The 22,095-nt window shown below is 37.0% G+C and overlaps 2 protein-coding genes across 7 annotated transcripts; one reads left to right on the top strand and one right to left on the bottom strand.

Moving 5' to 3' along the window:
* Positions 1-515: 515 nt before the first annotated feature.
* Positions 516-4,456, top strand: LOC122291699 (chaperonin-like RbcX protein 2, chloroplastic). Its single transcript, XM_043099585.1, has 5 exons — positions 516-1,244; positions 2,892-2,983; positions 3,546-3,603; positions 3,958-4,023; positions 4,152-4,456. The coding sequence occupies exons 1-5, from the start codon at positions 906-908 to the stop codon at positions 4,272-4,274; spliced, it is 678 nt and encodes a 225-aa protein (XP_042955519.1). The 5' UTR covers positions 516-905; the 3' UTR covers positions 4,275-4,456.
* A 118-nt stretch (positions 4,457-4,574) lies between these two features.
* On the bottom strand, positions 4,575-22,086 carry LOC122291696 (armadillo repeat-containing protein 8). 6 transcript variants are annotated; one of them, XM_043099581.1, is made up of 10 exons: positions 21,622-22,086; positions 13,646-14,362; positions 12,631-12,726; positions 12,465-12,548; positions 9,755-9,989; positions 9,473-9,633; positions 6,101-6,154; positions 5,876-5,964; positions 5,600-5,784; positions 4,575-5,257 (listed from the first exon to the last, which is right to left on the bottom strand). In XM_043099581.1, exons 1-8 carry the CDS (start codon positions 21,961-21,963, stop codon positions 5,944-5,946), a joined length of 1,710 nt encoding a protein of 569 aa, XP_042955515.1. In that variant the 5' UTR covers positions 21,964-22,086; the 3' UTR covers positions 4,575-5,257; positions 5,600-5,784; positions 5,876-5,943. The 6 variants fall into 6 exon arrangements, with proteins under 6 accessions (XP_042955515.1, XP_042955512.1, XP_042955511.1 ...); XM_043099578.1 differs by having other exon boundaries at positions 4,575-4,950; positions 5,193-5,257; positions 5,876-6,154; positions 21,622-22,084; XM_043099577.1 differs by having other exon boundaries at positions 4,575-4,911; positions 5,193-5,257; positions 5,876-6,154; positions 21,622-22,084.
* Positions 22,087-22,095: the final 9 nt, after the last annotated feature.

Raw genomic sequence — 22,095 nt, 5'->3', positions numbered from 1 at the left:
AATCCAAAGTTTCAGGACGTGTTATTTTTTCTTTCCTAAGAAATTTTCATCTAATCATTTAATTCAGTTTTCATTATTTAAAAAAAAAAAACAATGAAAACAATTTCCCTTTTAAACAATTTTCAATGTTTTCGCTACTTTTATAAAAAAAGAGACTCGATCTAAACACATTTCAGAAGGACTATATTCTTTAAGGTTGAAAAGAAATTAATTAAATTGTGTTGACAAATTCAGTCTTGTTGGAAGTGTGTCACAGACAAAACATGATGCGAGCGGGCGCTGGTGGACTACTTAAATTGTGTTGACAAATTCACCGGTAAAACAGTTCAAAGACGTTGAACAATTTCGACACGTTCCTATTCCTCCGACATGATTTCCCCACGTGGCAATATTCCGACCAATTTGAGAAGAATAATGCTTGGGGGACTAGATTCTATACACTTTTGCATGCAATTTTTTTATTCTTTTAAAAAAAAAAAAAAACGAAGAAGCTAAGTTTGATTTTGAATCAGCCTTTATGGGTGGAGAATTTTGGACCTTAGATTTTTGTCTGGTTAAGGATGTTCAAACTTCGCCCACCTTCCAAATCCACCGTTTTCCCCCACACTTTCCTTGCACGCAAAATCTTTTCTTCTCCTGAACACGTTCCTTCTTAAGATTCAGTTGTAAGATTCAGTTTCTTCCTTCCGTGAATCTTTGACTAGAATCGCCAACCTCCTGTTTTGTAGGACGCCCACTTGCGCTTTCCTTACTTTTTTTCTCAGGTGGGCACCTCTTATTTTTCTTGAATTAAACGTTCCCAGACTGAGTTCAGGGAGAACCGTGACCCGGGTTTGAAAGGTCAAACTTTTACGCTTAACTTCGTGTGTTTCTGTGTGTCCGAGACTGAGAGAGGAAGATAGAGGATGGTGGGAGCTTTATCAGTTATGGGTTCATCGGTGGTGGACTCTCATACCAGCCCATGTTTGTGTTTGGACGCACTGCCTTCGACAAATATGAACTTCAAGAGTGGTGGGGATTTGGTTTTGCATAGGAATTTAATGACCAGGAAGCATTTTGGGAAGCTGGGGTCCGTGGAGCTAAGAAGCTCATTCATCGATGCCGGGCGTGAGTTGCGGCTCTCTAGAAAAGCTCTTTCGGGTGTCGTCAATCGCAGTTCGAGGAAGCAGCGGAAGGATCGGAGATTGGTGATCGTCAACGAAGTTGCCGGGCAGTACGAAGACAGTTTTGAGGATGTTAAAACGGTAAGAGAATAACATGTTCTTATTTAGAATTTTCGATGTAGTTAGTGTGCGCAGTTGATTACGGTAGTAGTCATTTTTCATATGCTTGAGAAATGCTTGAGAACTAAATATTATCGTATTGGTGACTAGAATTCATTTTCTGAAATATTGCATTCCCTCTTCCATGTATTTCCAAAGAGGATAGAACGATGTCCGTTTTGTCTTGGTCCTTTCTATTGTTTCCCTCTTTATGTATAGAGTAGGACTGTGTGACAGTCCAGAGCTCTCTTGCTGCGGGAATACAAGAGCAATATTCCGGCATTTGTGTGTGCATTGACGCTAGATTCCTCCAGCTGTTCATAAAAAATTTGAGAAAAGAAGAAGAAAATCCTTTAGACATCTTACTGAGGAAAATTTTCACTTTCTATAATTTCAATGTCTAAGAAAAAATTGATTTGAATGTTATTCATAATTTTAAAGACTCTTGGAAGTTGCAACTTGTTGGTAGCTCCATGAGTTAGAACTTGAGTAATGGAGTACAAATGCTTGTACGATGAAGCATGTGCTATTGGATCAACAAAATGTGAAGGTGAATGGTAAATAAATAATAACTTGTAAGTGTATTATCAATCAGGTTGAATGTCTAATGGAAGTTTCCCTTTTCTCCCTATTATCTATCCCCTTGTGATGAGATTGAGTGGCCGTTAGATTTTTTAGCATTAACTTATAACCAGAACTTCATCGTGTTAAAATTAATCTATCATCTATGAAAAAGGGAAGAAAAGTCCTCAATTAATGAAGAAAAATTCTACTCATCATCCCTACACCACACACCACCACAAATGATTTTTTAATTTTCTTTTAAATTTTTTTCCCTTACTAAATGTGTGGTGTATGGATAATGAGTAGAAAACTCATTTAGTTTAACAAGGATAAAACAAAAAAATAAAAAACAAAAAATAAAAAATCAAGTGGGGTGTGTGGGGTAGGGATGATGAGTAGAATGACTCGTTAATGAATGGGAGATTTGGAATGGGGGATGAGATCTCTGAATTTGATACATGAAATAAGTCCCCCATGTAAATGAAACTGAAGTGGTCACTTCCATGTATTTTGTGGGTTCTTCAATTGTCCAACTCTGTATCATAAAGTTGACTTTTTGAGAGGCAAGCTACCACTGTTCACGTATCCACAGAGATGTGCTCATTTATTGTTCTAAGAACTGCATCTTTATCTGTTTTGTAAAAGAGAAGCTTCTGCTTTATTTTTAAGCAATCCCAATGCAATGAGCAGAAATATTGAACACATAACAGAACATGTGCTTCTTTGATGTTACGTTCTATATGAATAGTGCCTATAACCTTAGATTCTGATTTTTTTAGATCAAACAATCTCGTTATCCTTTTTCTAAACTATTTGTGTGTTCATAGTTACAACATGAAACTATCAACAAAATGCCTAATTTAGCAATGGATGCCATTCCCAATGAGTAACTCACAATGCAGATGCATCCCTGTCTGCTCTGAAGGGTACAAGTGTTTATTGATTAGTGCTAAGTATTGTATCCTGTAAATATTTGTCTTCTGAAAGCTTTCATATTACTGTTATCCACTCATTATAAAACTGTAACCTGTAATGTGATATGGCTAACAAAACGTCTGTCTGCAGCAAATTCTCAACTATTTCACCTATAAGGCTGTGAGGACTGTTCTTAACCAGCTGTATGAGATGAATCCGACGCAATATAGGTGGTTTTACGAGTAAGTGGGATCCCTTGCTTTCATAATGAACTTGGTGCATCGACTAGAATTGAGAGAGATTTTGAATTAAGTGAAAATGCCACAAAGTCGGAGCCATATTCTTCTGTGAATTAGATTAAAATTGCCATGGTTATATATTGTAACTTCATAAGCAGGGAACTAAAACGCTCCTAATTTTGTGGAGCATGAAATGGGTTTATGTTGTTAGTTGGCCTCTAGAAACAATTGCTCGAGCTTTTGGTTTTGATGCTCCAACATGGTATCAAAACCTTGTGCGTTAAAGTGGACCATGATTTGAGGCTTTTGTTGGACACAAACTGGACCATTATTCTAGTAAGTCAACTCTGTTCTTCCAGATTAGCTTACCTAGGTAATTGGTATATAAAATAAAATAAAAATAAAAAACTCTTATTGATCTTTCTAAGTAAGAGCAGCAGCAATGAGTGACAAGGATCTAAACTCTCCAATTCCTAACCTACATCTGAACAGATGTGTTTAAATGTATTTAGGTTATGGTAATAATTCTTCTATTTAAATGTTGGTTCTTTATTCATTTGGACAGTTATGTTGCATCAAACAAGCCTGGTGAAGGAAAACGTTTCATTCGGACCCTTGGAAAGGTAGGTTTTCCACTCCTATCGTTTGGTTACCAATATGTAGAAAGTGAACATTTCATTTCTCTTAACAAAAATTCTATTTGCAGTCACTTTTATATAAATCGTCGGTTTTTGTGTACCTATGTAAAACCATTTCATGTTGTTAAAGTCAATTCTTGGAAATCTTAAAAAGATGCAATAACTGAATTATTTTATGTCTTTCTTCTTTCCATTGTTTGTCTCTGTGAACTAATTGGGTTTTGATTTGTTACTTCCATTCTGCAAAATATCAAGTTGTAATGTTAAATCCAACGTCCAATGCTATATATTTTACCAAACTTGAAGACACGTATGAGACACCATGTAATCTAATGACAGGAGAAGCAAGAGCTTGCTGAGAGAGTGATGGTAACCAGGCTTCACCTGTATGGTAAATGGGTTAAGGTGTGGAATTTTATTTTTTATTTTTCTTTTCCCTTCAAATCTCTTTCTTTTAAACCTGCAAAATGCATGGCTCTTACAAACAAGCTAAATCGTGTGAAAACCCTTCTTTTTATGTCATTGCAATGCAGAAATGTAATCATGCTGAAATATATCAAGAGATCTCCGATGAAAACTTGGAGTTGATGCGCGAACGTCTTATAGAGACTGTTAAATGGCCATCGGATGATACGAACACGGAGAAGATTGGCTGACTTTCAACTTCATATAGTTTAGGTCTTCTTATCTCCCTCCCCAGTGTCGCTCCTACTCTAGGTATATATAAATATATAAATATATATATATATTATCAATTATCAAGATTTCATGAATCATGAATGTCTTTTATATCAGTTTACACAAAATTAATAAAATGCCGCATTCTGTTGGTTGTATATATGAAATACCAGCCCACAATTTATAAAGTTCTCTCAATCGAATGCAGTGCATCGTGAGTTGAATTTAATAACACAAGGCTGATGTAGATATTCATTCATGTGAGCATATAGACCCAATAGCTCTACACCCACCCGCCTTCATTCATGTTAACAACCATAATCTTGCACCATACATAAAATACAAGGAAAAGAAAAAGAAAAAGAAAAAGAAAAAGAAAACATTGGCTTTACAAAGCCTCATCAACCAAGATGAGAATAATCCGTCAAAGCCCCAATAGGTACCATCAATGGCCTTGTGTAAGGCAGTTGGATCTTGTCTAAATAATATGTCAACCAACCATTTATTCAGAGTACATTATCTGATCCATGAAAAATCTTCCTGATTCTTCTCCCCCCAAGCATAAGAGTGTTCAGCAAAACTAGTCAAGTTGTCGTGTCTGCAGCGCAAGTAACCCTGCCCCAATTGCAGAAAACCATCACCGCATCCATAATACTGCTTCCACAGAACCATTAAAAAAAAAAAAAAAAGAGCTAATATTTTTTGAAAAATAATAACGGTAGTAATGAGACTGATCGATGGTCCAACATGACTGGCAATATAGGAGTCAGATTGTACGTACACTCTTCAAGACCATAAAACAAAATGAATAATTTGATCCATGCAAAAAAACAGACAGACAGAATGTACGTATCACAGAAATGGGACTTCCTTATAAATTATTTGCTCAGGAGTACCTACAAAATGAGTAAGCTCTCACACTGCTTTAACTGGACAAAAAACTGAAAGCAATGTGTCACATCTGCAAAAAACATAAAAATGGAAGCACCAATGTTACTCATTAGACTCCAATTCAATCTTTTGAAGCTACTTCAAAGCAAATTAACTTCTAATGGCCACTAATGCCAGCCATCATTCTAAAAGATAACACTCTTAACAGAATTATAGTGATCCCGTAATTATCACATGCTAGAAAATGAGAAGAAAGATGAATCTAACAAACAAAATTTGTAACCACAAGCTGGAAGTAACACAGATAATTTTTTTCCAAAATTAATGAGCTACAAAATACTCATTTCGAATGCTACAATTGTAGATTATTTCAAATCTAAAAATAAAGTTACTTTGACCTTATGAAACATACCCTTTTTTTTGCTGGCACTGAGAGAAGGCTAGATATATCTCACAGAGCAGGTGAAAAACCAAACTGCATCAATATTCCTTCTCTTTGCTTGGGGTTTGAGGAATGGGGGAAAAATGAAAAAAGACAGATCATGCCGAGCCGTCACTAAAAGCCATAAATTGCCCAAGTGCAGTTGTTACACGGAGCTGAGCCAAATGAGAAATTAGATATTATTTCGCAGATTAAAAAAAAAAAAGCCGACAAAAATCATCCGATTTGAATTATAAAGTGACCAACCTTTACATCTAAAGAGGGATCATTGACCATTGTCTTTATTTGAGAAACTATGCCAGCATTGCGTAATTTTATAACCCGACTTGATGCACCTGGACTTGATGGAAAAGTGAGATTTATTATGGCCCATATGGCTGCTGTACGTAACTGGCTGTCATTACTTCGTAAAAACTTGACTATAAAAGAACAGTCCCCATCATTCACTTGTGGAATGAGTTGGTGCATTACCGCATCCTTATGAAACTCATTCCCACTTGCAATATTGCTGAGCACATACATTCCCTGCATGAAAAGAATTTTGGGGGGGGAGCTATGATAATGATTATAATTACTAAAATCCTCCAATATTAGTCGGAAATATAAATCTTGTTATTATAGCGGTAAATGTAACTTCTATGCATGGTATGTTGCCCGTGCCCATTAAATCCCTTGAATATCAATGTTACTATATTACACAGGCTGGCTATAGAAAGGCATGAATGCTAAATTGTGTTGAGAACCTATTATAACTGCTTCATGGGATTCTAAAACCCTTCTTTCCATTTCATTATACATTAAAATTTTTAAATGGAAAAATTAGAAAGCATACTTACCATATATAATGGATCTGTAAAGTTTCTACACTAAGAATTAACTTGTTAAGTAATTTCTTTATTAACAAAGATCTAGGATTTACATATTTAAATATATTGTCCCATCAGCCTTCTTAGTAGTGTTTATAAAATCATTTCGAAGGTGCTTGCTAACCATTTGAGTGCCGTTATGGGGAAGATCGTCACAAAAAAATTTTCAAAATGCTTTTGTTAAGGGAAGACAAATTCTTGACTCCGTTCTTATTGTTAATGATTGCTTGGAGAGTAGAATCAGAGGTGGTATTCCAGACATCCTTTGTAAATTGGATATGGAGAAGACTTTTGACCGTGTTAACTGGGACTTCTTGGTTTACACTCTTGATAGGTATGGTTTTGGGGAAAGGTGGTGTAATTGGATGAAATTTTGCATATCTACAGTTAGATTTTCAATTTTGATCAATGGTACACCAGCTGGTTTTTTTTAACAGCTCCTGGGGATTGAGACAGGGGGATCAGCTGTCCCCTTTTCTTTTTGTATTGGTCATGGATGTATTGAGTAAAATGTTGAAGGCAGCGGTGGATAGGGAATTCATCTCGGGCTTCTCAGTGGGCAGCTTCTTATGGCTGCATTAACATCTCTCATCTACTCTTTGCGGATGACACTTTGATTCTTTGTAAGCCAAATTCTGACCAGATCCGTTCTTTCCGGGCCCTCCTGCTATGTTTTGAAGCTGTATCTGGTTTAAAGGTGAATTTATCAAAGTCTGAATTGATTCTTGTTCGTTTGGTTAATAATCTAGAGGAATTGGCTAATATCTTGGGTTGTAAAGTTTCCAGCTTGCCTTTAAAGTATCTGGCCTCCCGTTAGGGGCACCTCACAAATCCAAGGCTATTTGGGACAGGATTTTAGAGAAGATTTGAGTGTCGTTTGGCTGGTTGGAAAGGGATTTATTTGTCTTAAGGCGGTAGAGTCACTTTAATCAAGAGCACCTTATCTAATCTCCCAACTTATTTTTGCTCACTTTTTCCCTTGCCTATGGGAGTGGCCAATAGAATGGAAAGGATTTTTCGTGATTTTTTGTGGCGCGGTATGGAGAATGAGAAGAAATTCCACTTGCTTAACTGGGATAAGATTTGCACCCCTCTTTCTTTGGGTGGTTTGGGGTTTCAAAAGCTGACAATTTTCAATAAGGCACTTTTAGGGAAATAGCCGTGGAGGTATCATCAAGAAGGGGATGCTCTTTGGAGGATTGTTATCGATGCCAAATATGGTAGTACTTGGGGTGGTTGATGCTCCAATGAAGTAAGAGGGGCTATGGTGTGGTAGTGTGGAAATTCATTCGAAATGGTTGGGAGGAGTTATACGGTAATTTCAGATTTGAGGTGGGTAGAGGAAACCGAATTAGTTTTTGGCATGACTTGTGGTGTGGGGATGAGGTCCTGAAAAATATTTTCCCCTCCCTTTTCAGAATTGCTTTGAATAAGGATGCTTCCGTGACAGATTATATGGATAATTCCACTGGTTTTACTCAGTGGTCAGCTAGCTTTATTAGAGATGTCCAAGATTGGAAAGTGGGGGACATAACTGATTTTACAGCTTGCTTTACGCTTTAAATATTAATTATGGAGGGGAGGATAGATTGCTTTGGAAGCAGAATGGTAACAAGAAATTTTCGGTTAGACTTTGGCGTCACATTCTTCCAATGCTTTTTTTCCTTGGAAAAATATTTGGAGATACAAGGTACCTCTTAAGGTGGCTTTCTTCAGGTGGTTGGTATCTCACGGGAAAATTCTTACCATTGATAAGTTAAGAAAGCGTGGAATTGTTGTATTTGGATTGGTGCTTTATGTGCAAAAAATGGGGCGAATTGGCGGATCATCTTCTTTTGCATTGTGAAGTGTCAAAGGCTTTGTGGGATGAGGTATTTGCTAATGCAGGTATTGCTTGGGTGATGCCCAATAGGGTGATGGACCTCCTTGCTTGTTGGAGAGGACTTCTAGGAAATCCTCAGATAGCAACCATTTGGAAGATGGTCTCTCTTTGTCTTATGTGGTGCATTTGAAATGCAAGGAACGGGCGCTGTTTTGAAAATAGAGAACATTCGGTGGAAGGAATTAGAGCTTTCTTTTATCATACTTTGTTTCTTTGGGCTTCAACTATTGTCTTGGATGGGATTAGTTTTAATGACTTTTGTAATGTTTTTCAGGGTTAGCTTGGTAATTAGATCTCTCTATGTACACTTCCTGTGTATTTAGGCCATGCCTAATTACATTTATTAATAAATTTCTTACTTATAAAAAAAAAAAAAAAATTTGTAAACGGCAAATCATCTCCTTTTACATTCATTATTTTAAAGAGTAGCAATGTTTCTAAAGGATAATCACAATAAAACGGGATTCTCTTTCCTTTTTTTCCCAAATTTGTGTTATATTTGCAGCAAGGCTTTTCACTTAAGGAAATTGTTAAAAAAGAAAAAAGAATAAATTTTGGATGCACTAAATTCAGTATACCATCATTTTATGGAAGGACATATGGCATGACAACACTTCACATCATGACCAGGTATACATTGGTATTTCATTCAGTATATTCTAAATCAGAAAAGACCATGATCAACCAAAGATCTCCAGCCACTTCCAAGGCAAAAGCAACTAATTTTTCTTCAACTTTCTAGACCATGAATGCCATAAGACATCTGTTAAACCACTAGCTCACAAGATTTCAACAGCAATGAGCCAAAGATGGTAGTTATAACATCCCCCAGTTGCACTAACATGAAATTTTGAAATACTAAAGCCCACACCTAAAGCAAGTTACCACAAATTTCCACATAAGTAATGCTATAAACATCAGCAATTAGATATCACATTCAAAATTTAAATTAATAGCACAACAAGTCATAAAGTCACGATCAAATCAACATGATCCTCTTAATAGTTCAAATTTACTAGTTCAACATGTTACTTCTCAGGCCTTCCTACAATAAGAGTTCTAACCTACTTATAAAAAAAAATAAAGAGTTCTAACCTGTATCCCAATTTCGGCTTTTGAAGCACTCTGCAACTGCCTTCCAATAGCATCTAATATAATATCATTTTCAGCAAACGCATACTCAACTGAATTTATGCATCCATCCACAAGATTGCGAACTAGGGCCAGAGCTTGGACTTGGACAGAAGCCTCGGGGTCTGCGTTGTAAATGAAATGAAGCTGCTATTACCACCAAAGTTTTTTTATTGGTATCATTAACATAGTAAGAACAAAAAAAAAAAAAAAAAAAAACTGTTATAAAGGGTTTCCAATCATTACCACAGATAAGGCTTGATAATAAGGGTGTGGTGAGCTCCGAAAGAATTCCTTCTTTACATGTGTTGTCTGCAAGGAAAGTCAAGTTCTTCAAAGCCCACAAAGCCTTTAACCTCATGGTCGGATCCATTGACTTTGATAATTGCACAAGCAGTTTTAGACCTCCACATTTTACGAACGTAGACTTATGTGTCGTAAAATCAACCACAATGTTGCCAATAGCACCAAGAGCGGCAACCTAAAAAGTAGAGCATCGAAGAGAGATTTGCTTAGCAACAATTGCAAATTCATAATTTATAAGGTCACATCTGTTCAAGAGAATAAGATTTTCTTTTTTATAAGTGGAGACCAAATTCATAATAGATAAGACATAAAATTGAAAAGGATTTTTGCTTCGCAGATGATAATCCCTCTCTATAGGTTTTCTTATTTGAGCACCAGCACATAGCATAAGAAACCTGTGATTTTGCATATAGAAACTACAGGAATTTTACCCTGCCTTCCAAAAACCCAGATTCATAACAAATTAAGTGTAAATTTATATCATCAAAATACTCCCAACATCTAAATAGTAAGCAGATGCTACCAACCAAGCATGACCAAAAAGAGGCTTTACAAGTCACAGTTGCACATGATAATTTTGTTGCTTTGTTACAAAATGGTTTTCATAACTATTTATTACACCATTCAGATGAAGCAACAAATACTACGGGCAGATCGATACACTCAACCATCCATCATCCAAGTCTATGAACTGAACCAGTTGACACTCTCATGCATGCAACATTTGAAACTCGCTTTTTCTTCACTTTTTTGGATACATAACTCACTCTTTTCCTTCATATTGTTAGGCATGGTATATACAACTCACAAACTGAAGATTACAGCCAAACATAGGATTGCATTATATGAATGTTACTTTTACTCCATTTTGCTAGTATGTGGAGCTTATGACCACTTTTGGTTCTTTGGTGTGGCAACCAACTGAGAACACGGGAAAGCTGGTTATGAAATAAAATAATGCCAATTTATGCAACAATTAAATAATTTGAATTGTAAGGAAACAGAAAAAAGGTCATGTAAACTTGAGTAAATCCAAAATTATACAAAAATAGCAGGTAAAGCTATAACTCAAGTTTTAAATGTATAATGGGTTCAATAGCCATGTGAAAAAACTACATCATAAACTTGCAATAAATTATATTTAAACAGAATAAGAACCATCCCTTATACCTAGAGGGAGTTGGTTGGTTTCATTAGGTTTTATAACTAAGATAATTTACCAACAACTATTTTTTTTTTTTTTATAAGTAATAATTTACCAACAACCATAAATTATACACATCAAAAGCTCCAAGTTTGAGAAAGAAAAAAGCCAGAAAATCCTGCAAACTTAGACTAGAAAGACAGCAGCTAACACTCAATGGTGCAGTGCATTAAAAGAGAAAATCTTGAGTTCCTCGAGGGTCCTTGTATTTTCTTTTAAGCGTCACTCACTCGTTTTCTTCCATGCGCACCATGTCAAACAAATCAGGATTATTGTCCACAAGGTCTCACTACAATGTTTACCAGCCCGCCCCTCCCAGCAAGCTAAAAATTCTACCACCCAATAAGGTACCACACAACTAAGCCTAAAACTGAAAACAGCTTGTAGAGTAGAAGATCCATAGATTCCTAAGTTCAGTGGATCATTTACTATTGCATTGTGAAAGAAGAATGGGGAATCAATGGATCATTTATTACTGCATTGTGAGGCGGCAAGAGTGTTGTGGAATGGGATCTTTAGAAGAATTGCTGCGGCTTGGGTTATGCCTTCGAGAGTGGTGGATTTAATAGCTTGCTGGAAGCATATCCAAGGCTGTCCCCAAGTGGCTGCAGTTTGGAGGATGATTCCTTTGTGCATTATGTGGTGTATTTGGATGGAAAGGAATGATCGGTGCTTTGAAGATAGGGAGCTTTGGAACTTTTTTGTGCACACCTTATTACTTTGGTTTTCAGCCATTGTGCTTAATGGAACTAGGGTTCATGATTTTCTGTTTTTAATTTCCCGTTCCGAGAATGTATTTAGGTGTTCTTTTGTATACTTCCTGTGTACATGGGCTTTGCCTACTTCATCCGTATCAATAAAATTTTCATTTTACTTATCAAAAAAAAAAAAAGTTCAGCTTACATCAAGTGATTTTTCACTGGATGTAGATCTACTCATTTATTCATCTCAATCAATCTTGTTCGTTCATTTGCATAAAAAGATACATACAATAATTCTTTTCACAAAATGTGAGCCAAACTCACAGATTCCCCATCCTTCTGGCATATAAAACACCACTCAATTACCATCACACGTCTCTTTCACAAGTTGTTTAAAGGATCGTCCCAAGTGCAGCCAAGCAGGGCAAGTTGTAATGTGTAAGCTCCCTAATGTAGCATGCAATGTAAACAATGACGAATAAAGATGGATGAAAAGGGATACTTCAAGAGAACATACAAAAATACATTAATGAGGACATAAAATGCAACCAAACATTCCAATCTATTAGTCGTATGCTAGGTACATATTACATATTATATCATAAGGAGACTCTTTCAAAGCATTAAATTTATTCACATAACCAAGTACTCCACACTCCCAACCATACTAAAGTACATAGGAAGCTGAAAATGAAAAACCTACTAAACTGAAGAAGAATGATCCTCTTGCAATAAGCTTGCATACCTGAACTGAAGTACAAGGATCATGTAAAAGCCGAACTAATGGAATAACAATCACTTCATTCGTAAAATGACCTGCACTCAGATCCTGAACGATATTTTATTAGCATCCGTCCATGCAGTGACCATCAGAAATTAGGTATCATAAACTAATCACTGGTAGCACAAACCTTGATTGACCGAGAGACACTTCTTAAGCAAATGCAAGCTGCAGCACGTACATCAGCATTATCATTAGTTAGTGCATCGGCCACCAACTTCAATGCCTGTATACATGAGAACATATTAGTGCAGTTACATTGTCTCTAATATGGCTAAATTTCCCATTTAATCAATCTTTAACCATTTTACGATGGCAAACAAAACTGAAAAGGACATAATCATTAGCTCCAAGTAGAAGCTCACACCCGCATGAATAAATAAATGAAAGTCCTAGTTTCCTGCAAAAGCTTTGTCAACCGTTTTGGTCACTCACTTCTCGAATAAAGAACTGTTTTTGTTACTGATCAAAATCAGTGCTCTTCCCATTCCTAACAAATGTTTTTGTCCACGCCCAAAATAAAGAGGGGAGTTCATCAGACGATTTGATACTATGAAACCATTCTTCGCACTTCAGTGCATAGGTAAAGAAATGTAGCTCAGATGTTGCTTTAGTGGAAAATCTTGCAGCTGAAAAGTAACAAGAAAATCCAGAGATAAACTTCAACATCACTTGTTTAGTTGAGTGTTAGAAGTCTTTATCAATCCGTGCACTCATGTACTCATTGGCAACTTTGAACAAATAAAAGGTGAATACAAGCGTAATAAAAGAAACAAATTACAAGTTAACAAGACCCAAATCATCCAATATTAACATTAAACTATTATAGGATGTTAATGTGGCTATCACCCAATTCTGGCAGTCAAGCATCGCTCATGAAGTAGCAAGAACTTCTAAAGAATGTATGAACCATTGGCTTGAGTTTTCATGCCAACTGGAATCAAGTAAATTTTCCTGAAGCCAAGAAAAAGGACAGCTTAATCTATCAAATCTACTGAAGCCAAGAAAAATGAAAGCTAAATCCAAGAGCACCAACATTCAGGTAAAAGAATAAGTAGTATAAATTAGAAAGAAAAACAGGGAGTAGAAATATCATTGGCAATAATTAAATGTGCCAGTTTGTGTATCCTTTATGAACAACAGACCTTCAGGGATAGGAATCTAGACCGGCAGCTCTCCAAGTTTGAGCATAGATCGGCCAATACCAACAATATTCCTTGGAAACGCCTGGGATGCGATGAATAATTTAGCAACTGATTGTGAAGTTTATCAAGAGCATTGGCCTTGAAGGCTAGTTTCTGTAGATCCTCCTTTTGTGCAATTAAACTAGAAAAAACAAAGGAAGCTTCCTCTCCTACTTGACCAGGATCATCAAGAAGCTCAAGTAAAAGGTAAACCAATTTGGTTTTAATGCCTATATCTTGCAGATGGCAAGGAGACGTGTTCCTCATTACAATTAAGCACCTGCATGCCAGCATCCTTGTCCGTGGATACCTATCTTTAGTTAAGTCAATTACAGAGCTCAGAGCTCTTCCACTTTCAGAGACAAATTTTGAGGCTGCTTCTGGATTGTCCTTCATTATTGTGGCTAGAGATTCCAAACTAGCATCTCTCTGGCTTAAGGAACCTTCAAGCAGGTTAATAAGCTTCTTCAAAACCCCAGCATGACATAATGCATTTTGTTCTATGTCTGTCTGACAAGAATGTATGATGATACTTGCACCAAGTCCTGTAACAGTTTCATTCTCACTACTCAATAGAGAAAGCAAAAATTCCATGTTTTCCACTTGAAGGAAATCATACTTTGGAGCCAGTTTTGATTGATAAATCATTCTAAGGGAACGCGCACCAGCATCCACCACCTGAAGACAAAGCACAGTTTTCGAGTTGTTCAGTAAGCAAGCAGAAAGGAAAGAGATTCAGTCAAGCAGGCAGTTATTTGAAAGCTAGAAAGAGGGTTCAAGCAGTGAACAGTAAGATTAAGGACACAAGAAGGAAAGGCAAGGACATCACACAAATATTTAGAGAAGCTATCTGAATAACATTCAAATGAAGCAGGAAGGAAAACAATTACTACATAAAACACGGTACATAAAAATAAGGCCAGACTTTGTAAATAACCAAGGCAAGAATAGCAAGAGTAAAACCAGAGTTCTATGTATGTAATATTAAACTAATAGAACAGAGAGCAGAGACAGAGATTAAAAATAATCCTAAACAAATATGAAGATTTTGTGAAGAACAAAGACAACAATTGCCCTTCCTTTCTAACCAACCAAGCAGGGAAAAAGTTTTAGTCTATCAAATTTAAAATTTTAAACTTTCGTCTTTAACACCATTGAATATACGTACAAATCTTAAGAGCTAAGACAAATTGCCAATGTAGGTGTGTAAGGTATGTTCTCAAAACAGTTGCAGGCCAAATTAGGCATTGATAAACATGAAACTTCGTAGGAGCAAAATCCCCCAACCTTGAGCAAATAACAACCATGCACAATATTATGCGGGCAATTGGAGCATCCAAGTCAATTATGATATCCTGGGAGGGATGCTTCTTCCACAACACACCGGTAGATATGTTGTAGAAATATGTACTATTTTTTTTTTTTTTTGATAAATAAGAAATTTATTAATAAACTTAATTAGGTATAGCCCAAATACACAGGAATCTGTACTATTTACAAATTTCACAGCAAATGTCCTTGCCATCAGAAGTTGGGGCACTCAAATCTAATGCCCATGCTCACATGCTAAAATCCACGCTAAAAAAAAAAAATATATATATATATATATAACATTCCATACACAAGAATGATTTTTTTTTTATACTGATAAGTAAATAATGAAATACAGTCATTAAAGACCAGTATCATCCATTTAACATTCCCCACACAAGGAGATGCAACACAAGAACAAAAAAAGTAAGCAGAAGACAAGTATCAAAAACAAAGCAAAACAATAGAAAACAAAATCTAAAAGTAAGAACATGATGAATTTCAAGATCTAGAAAATGATCAATGATATACTTATAAAAAAATAAAAAAATGATCAATGATATGATATAGAATAATGTTGGTTGTGAAGTGTTGAATGAAGTAATCCCTAATACGACAGTGTTTTTGGAACCTTCGGGTAATGATATTCATCTGATGGAATCGTGTCCTAGTCTGTTGAAGCAGCTCCTGTCAGTTGAGGGGATTAGTCAACGGGAGTTGGTTGTAGAGGCCGACGGAGAACCTAAGGTTTTTCCAAAAGAGTTGGCTGGTGTATTACAGTTGAGTAGTTCATCTGAAAATGAATTGTTGGATACTAATCTACAGATGGCTGTAATTGAAGAAGACTGTGCTGAGGATGAGATGGGCAGCCTGACTCCTTTATGTACTCTTCCCCCTCAGCCTGCTTCCAGCTTAACTTCAGATTGGGTTCTAAAAATAGAAAAGGAGTTACAGGCCCCTGCATGGGGATATCTTGTGAAGGGTATGAAGAGCAATTTAAGGTTCTACTTGTTGCTACAGAAGATGGACAGTCTTCTGCCATGAAGTCAGCTGTGAAGGAGAGGGAGTTAAAATGTCTGCAATGTTCTATTAGTTATGATAATAAGGAGGGAAGTGTGGGGAGGTACAGATTGACTGTCCATCTTCTCAGCGTCCAGCACAAAACCGTCGTGAAAACAGCCACACTGCCCCCGCTCGACCTCTGCCGCAACGGCAAAATGCAACTTTCCCAGCTGCCGCAAAACCAATGCCATGTCGCAACCAAAGCCACTGCACACCTGAGTCCCTTCAAGCGGCAACTCCACTCCATCTCGCAGCACAACACCCCCCAAACAGAAAACCCAACGTGCCGAGATCATCCCATACGATGGAAACCTCCCAAAGCGGCCCTACACCTCCGTGCCCAGCCACCGTTAGGCTTTGGACGGGGAAGCCTCTGTTTTTACAAGCAGAAACACGGGAGGTTTTCCCTACCGTGCGACACGTCACCATCCCCCACCCCGACGTCGCCGCTTGTAATGAAATTGCCTATGGGAACCACACATCACCCCGGGTCCACCGTGAACACCTCCTGGTAAGCTCACGTCGATCCTCCCTTGGCATAGCCTCTCTAAGTTTTTGGTTCCTTCCATAATCTCTCTATCTCTCATCAGTTGGTCTCTCTCTCAACTCTCTCTGTTTTTTTTTTCACTGCCCAGGTCTGCCGCCGCACCACCAAACTCAGCTTCCGTTGTGCCTTTTTCTCCTCCTTGGCATCTCTAATCGGTTTGGTAGTTTTGGGTAAGTGCAGCCGCCATCTTTTTTTTCTGTTGTGTGTTACTTTGTATGAAAGAAGAAGTTTGAAGGTGCTTGAGTTTATTTGTATATGCCAGGGCAGAATTTTAGTGACTTTGCAATTTTTGCCCTTTATTATGTTATATTTCAGAGGGTGTTTTAATTGGTGTTTCATGTGGGTTTCAAGTGGGACTCAATTTCCTACAAGTTGGTTTTCAAAATGGGTTTTGTTTTAAATCAAGCTGGATGAGTTTATTTTATTCAGACTGTAAGAACATTATTTTAACAGGCTGTATTTTGGTAAACTTGAGATTTAAATTGGGTTGTGATTAGTATTTTTAATTAAGCATAGTTTTCACTCAGATAATTATAATAGCACTTAAGTTTAATTTTAGCAAAAAATATTAAAGTGTTGAATATAATTATATGAATTAGTATTAAGTTTACAAGTTGATTTTGGTAGCAACTAGTAAATGTTTAATCTTACGTTAAACGATTTAATCTGATTTAAGTATATTTTAGTAATCAAGTTTAAATGATTGGTTTGATAGATTTTATTATATTATGTACTAAGTTGTGAAATTATAAGGAATATGTTAAGGATATTTAAATTATATTAATATTTATTTATTCGATTCTTTTATTTCCATATGAATTCTTATCAAGTGAATATTGAGGAATTTAGAAAATGAGGGTATTTTTTGAGGTTAAGAGAATTTTTAGGTTTTTGAGGAATTACAATAGGTATTTCATGTGTAAATGTGAGGTATTTGTTCAATGGAAGATTTACTTAGGCTACATGAATTTCATAGGTGATGATTGATATTCTTTTGGCACTGTTGTGAGGAAATTCAGAAAAATGTAAGAAGTTCAGGTAAGTGGGGTTCCTATAATAGACTTTGCATAAAGAAGAAAATGAAACAGGGTTGATTTTGAAAAATATGCATGTTTATTTTGAAAGGAAATGTGAAAACAGCCTCAGTTATTTGTTCAGCATTATTCATAAACTTTGATGAAAGAGAGAGCATTTTTATCATGACTGGTATAGACATGAGCTTATTTTTGGCATGCTATTTCTAAACTATGCAAAAAGAGCGAATATAAAAATTTGTGCATGATTATGTGAAAATGCTCTAAATTTGTCTTGATTCTGAAGATGATATGATTATGTTGAATACTCTGTTTTGATAAGATGTGACTTCTGAAAAACCTTTGGCATAACTTTATGATTCTGAGTTTGATTTTGTTTCCGCTTTGTTCAGTTACAGCCCTGCCACGGATAATAATAGTGGCATATGACCCAACCACAGGTGATAATAGTGGATACGGTCCTACCACAGGTAATAATAGTGGATATGACCCAACCACGGGTTATAATAGTGGATACGGCCCAACCACAGATAATAATCCACGGCCAAATCACGGGCTATAATAGTGGATATGGCCCAACCACGAGTTATAGTAGTGGTCTCTGTTTGAGTGCACACTTTGGTGACAGAGTGATTTATGTTCTGCTTGGCTATCCGCAGATGCACAACCCTACCACGAAGGTTACACGGCCTCTATTCTAATATGATGTTCTGATATTATGATGATGATGATTATTTACACTATAACAAATGATATTTTTGAATGAAAATATTTCTGAATCTTCGGTCTGATATTTTAATAACATGTTTCTGTTTCCGCACTCTGGAAATGGAAATGTTTTGTTCTGCATTCTGATCTTTGTAAATGCTCATGTTTATACACCAGTATAGTTTCTTTGCTTACTTTGTTGTTGATAACTCACCCCTTTATCTCCATAACATTTTTCAGATAATTTTGATGCCTCAGCTAGAAGTCAAGAATAGGAATTGTTAGCAAGGTTGATGATCATAGAGGAATAAGTGCAAAAGTGCACAGTTATTTATTGAAGAGTCTTAGTAGAATTATCATTTCATGTTATTTTTATGTTTCGAGTTATGAATATATCCGAGTCTGTGGAGATTTTAGTTTATTTTATTGAAATATTTTCTATGGTGTCTTGGTGGAGGAACACATTTTTCTGGTTTGCATAAATGGATTTATGTTTTATTTGGAATTTGAAGTATTTATAATTGTGATATGAGAGATGAGTTTAGGCTTCATGAGCTAACTCTCTGATCCCTCTGGGACTGGGCCGTTACAATTTTTGTAGGGTGGTAAGGGAGAGGAAAATAGGTTCCATCTAGAGTTTGCTGTCCAATTGTTAATGGAGGTTTGGGGGTTCGTAATTTGAGTAGTTTTAATAAGGCATCATTGGGAAAGTGGTTGTGGAGGTATCAAAGGGAAGAAGAATCGATGTGGAGGGAGGTTATTGATTGAAAGTATGGGAGGGAGTGGCAGGGATGATGTTCTAAGGAGAGTAAGGGGACTTATGGTGTAAGTCTTTGGAAATTTATTAGAAAGGGATGGGATATTTTTGTGAAACAAGTTAAGTTCGAGGTTGGAGATGGTTCAAGAATTCATTTCTAGTTCGATGATTAGTGTGGTGAGCGTGCTCTTTTTAGAGTTTTTCCGGCAATTTTTAGAGTGGCTGTTAATCAGCAGGCTTCCATTTCAGATTTTTTGATCCAATCTAATGGAGTTGTGCATTCGGATGTTAGTTTTATTAGAACTGTCCAGGATTGGGAACGTGAAGAGGTTGCAGATTTTTTCAGCTTGTTGTATTCTCTGGATATTGGAAGAAATGAGAGGGATCAAATGTCATGGAAGCTTACAGCATGTAAAGTTTTCTGTTAGATCATACTATAAGTTGTTGACTGTTCAGCATCACTTCTCTTTTCTGTGGAAGAGTATTTGGAGGGCTCATGTGCCATCAAAGGTAGCATTTTTTCTTTGGACAACATCTCTTGGGAAGCTTTAGACAATTGATAATTTGAGAACGCGTGACATGATTGTTATATAGCGGTGCTTCATGTGTAAGAAATATGGTGAATCGGTGGACCATTTAGTCTTACATTGTGAGGTGGCTAAGGTGTTATGGGATGTGTTTTCAGTATAGTAGGGCTGGTTTGGGTAACGCCTAAAACAGTGGTGGATCTACTTGCATGTCAGAATAGGTTTCATAGTTGTTCTCAAGTGGCAGCTACGTGAAAGATGATTCCTTTGTGCATTATGTAGTGTATTTGGATGGAAAGGAATGACAGTGTTTTAATATCAGGGAGTGTAACACAGAGGAAATCTGGGAATTTTTTACGTTTACCTTGCTTCAATGGGTTTCAGCTATTTTACTTAATGGAGGGACTATTCATGAGTTGTTGTTTTCATTTCCTAATCTTAGAATGTAATTAGGTGTATCTTAATAAAATTTTATTACTTAAAAAAAAATAATAATAAACTTTTTTTCTATTTTACCACTTGTGCATTTCTTGCTAAAAAAATCCACTAAATACATAAAGCTCCCATCATTCATTAGCTCCCTACAAAAACAGGGTTCCCTTGGAAATTACCTCACCCCCACACAACACCCCCCCCCCCCCCCCCCCCCCAAACACACAACAAAAAAAAAAAACCAACCCCAAGGCAATCAGCTACCACTGCATTCACATCAACAAGCAATCAAAATCAAAATCAACAAACACAGTTTTAAACATCTCTCGACAAACCAACCACCATGGCAGAAGTGCACCAATCTACCATTACCCATATCTACCCCAATTCATGAGATATAAAACCACATTTACAATGATGTCAGAATGAAAGAGAATCCTCCAATTTCTTGTGAGACACGGATTAGAAAATAGAGGCCGCCGGTAGACTAAAAGCATAATACAACTTCTTCCGTGACGAGTATTGTAATGAATAGGAAGTATAAAATCTGCTAGAGATAAGGAGGCAATGATTACCGATCTTATGGTCTTTTAAAATGGCTCCCCTTAATGGAATATTGATTTCATTAGGGCAGCTCAAGATTGGAAGTTGGAGCCTATTACGGAGTTCTTTGCAACATTACATTCTGCAAGTATTTTAGGGGGCACCGGAGACAAGATGCATTGAAATCATTCTAAGAAAGGTATTTTCTCTGTCAATTCCTTTTATTAACTGCTTACAAACTCGGGAAGGTCTATGACGAAACTCCTTCAAAAGTAGCGTTTTTTGTTTGGACGGCATCTTTGGACAAGATCCTCACTACGGATAATTTTAGGAAACGAAGGGTAATTATGCTAGATTGGCGTTGCATGTGTAAGAAACATGGGGAGTTAGTTGATCATCTGCTGTTACACTATGAGGTGGCCAAGATCATGTTAGATGATTTTTTCTCAAGAGTCAAATTGTCTTGGGTTATGCCTTGTAGATTGGTGGATTTCCTCGCAAGTTGGAGAGGAATACACGGCAATTCACAGGTTGTGGCAATTTGGAGATTGGTACTAATATGCATGTGTTGGTGCATTTGGATGGAAAGAAATGCTAAAAGTTTCGAAGATCAAGGGAGAACAATGGATGAGCTAAAAGTTTTCTTTTTTAAGTCATTGTTCTTATGGGCAGGGGCCATAGTTTGTAACGGACTAAGTGTCCATGTCCGTGTCCGTGTCCTTCTTCTTTCTATTGTTACCTCTAGCTAGGCATTTCTTTATCTATACTTCCTGTGTACCTGGACTTTGCCTATTTCTATGAATAGGCTATCTTTGATTACCTATCAAAAAAATAAAATCTGCTAGTATAAACAATAAATTACAAGATATTTTCTTCTGAATCAAACCTCAATCGAGCTAAGCAACGTACAATCGTTGTTTATCGCGTGAAATAAGCCAAAGTTTTCTAGCATTTTCTGTTTCATCTGTTTCCGTCAAAACACGAAGAGTAAATTCTATTAAATAAATTGGAATCACCTTCTCATCGGGATAGGAGAGGAGGGAAATTAGATTGGGGAAGGCGCCGGCATCAAGAACGGCTCGAACGCCAGCGTCGAAGCCGCATGCGAAGCTTCCGAGGGCGGCGGCTGATTGGACAAGGAGTTCGGATTGGGCGGCGTCTAGGGCCGCAGCAACGGCGGGGACTGCACCGAGCTTGAGAAAGGAGAGCTTCTTGGTGCGATTACCGATGATCTGGTTCTTGACCTCCCTGAGCGCTCTCAGCTTGACTTCAGGGTCTGTGGAGCCCAGCCGAACCAACAGGTCCGGCGAGGCCCGGTGGTGGCTCGATGAGGCCGAAATCGATGCAGAAGCGGGCATGGTGCGAGCCCCAGGAGGGGAACTACAGAGAGAGAGAGAGAAGAGAGAGAGATAGAGATTTGGGGTTTGATTTGAAGCCAGAAGGCGGAGCAGTGGAGTTTCGAGTTTTTTTTTTTTTTTTTTTTTTTTTTT

This window comes from Carya illinoinensis, chromosome 13 (genome assembly GCF_018687715.1).
Source record: "Carya illinoinensis cultivar Pawnee chromosome 13, C.illinoinensisPawnee_v1, whole genome shotgun sequence".
Classification (NCBI taxonomy): domain Eukaryota; kingdom Viridiplantae; phylum Streptophyta; class Magnoliopsida; order Fagales; family Juglandaceae; genus Carya; species Carya illinoinensis.
This window is presented reverse-complemented; position numbering and strand designations above follow the sequence as displayed.

Bases quoted from the DNA above. Each gene is read 5' to 3' on its own strand.
- LOC122291699 (XM_043099585.1), top strand. From the start codon at position 906: ATGGTGGGAGCTTTATCAGTTATGGGTTCATCGGTGGTGGACTCTCAT. The intron at 1,245-2,891 runs GTAAGAGAATAA...GTCTGTCTGCAG, and splicing joins GTTTTGAGGATGTTAAAACG to CAAATTCTCAACTATTTCAC. The intron at 3,604-3,957 runs GTAGGTTTTCCA...ATCTAATGACAG, and splicing joins TCATTCGGACCCTTGGAAAG to GAGAAGCAAGAGCTTGCTGA.
- LOC122291696 (XM_043099576.1), bottom strand. From the start codon at position 21,963: ATGCCCGCTTCTGCATCGATTTCGGCCTCATCGAGCCACCACCGGGCC. The intron at 12,549-12,630 runs GTTTGTGCTACC...AATATCGTTCAG, and splicing joins GTGTCTCTCGGTCAATCAAG to GATCTGAGTGCAGGTCATTT. The intron at 5,785-5,875 runs GTTGGTCACTTT...CATTTGGCTCAG, and splicing joins ATCCCTCTTTAGATGTAAAG to CTCCGTGTAACAACTGCACT.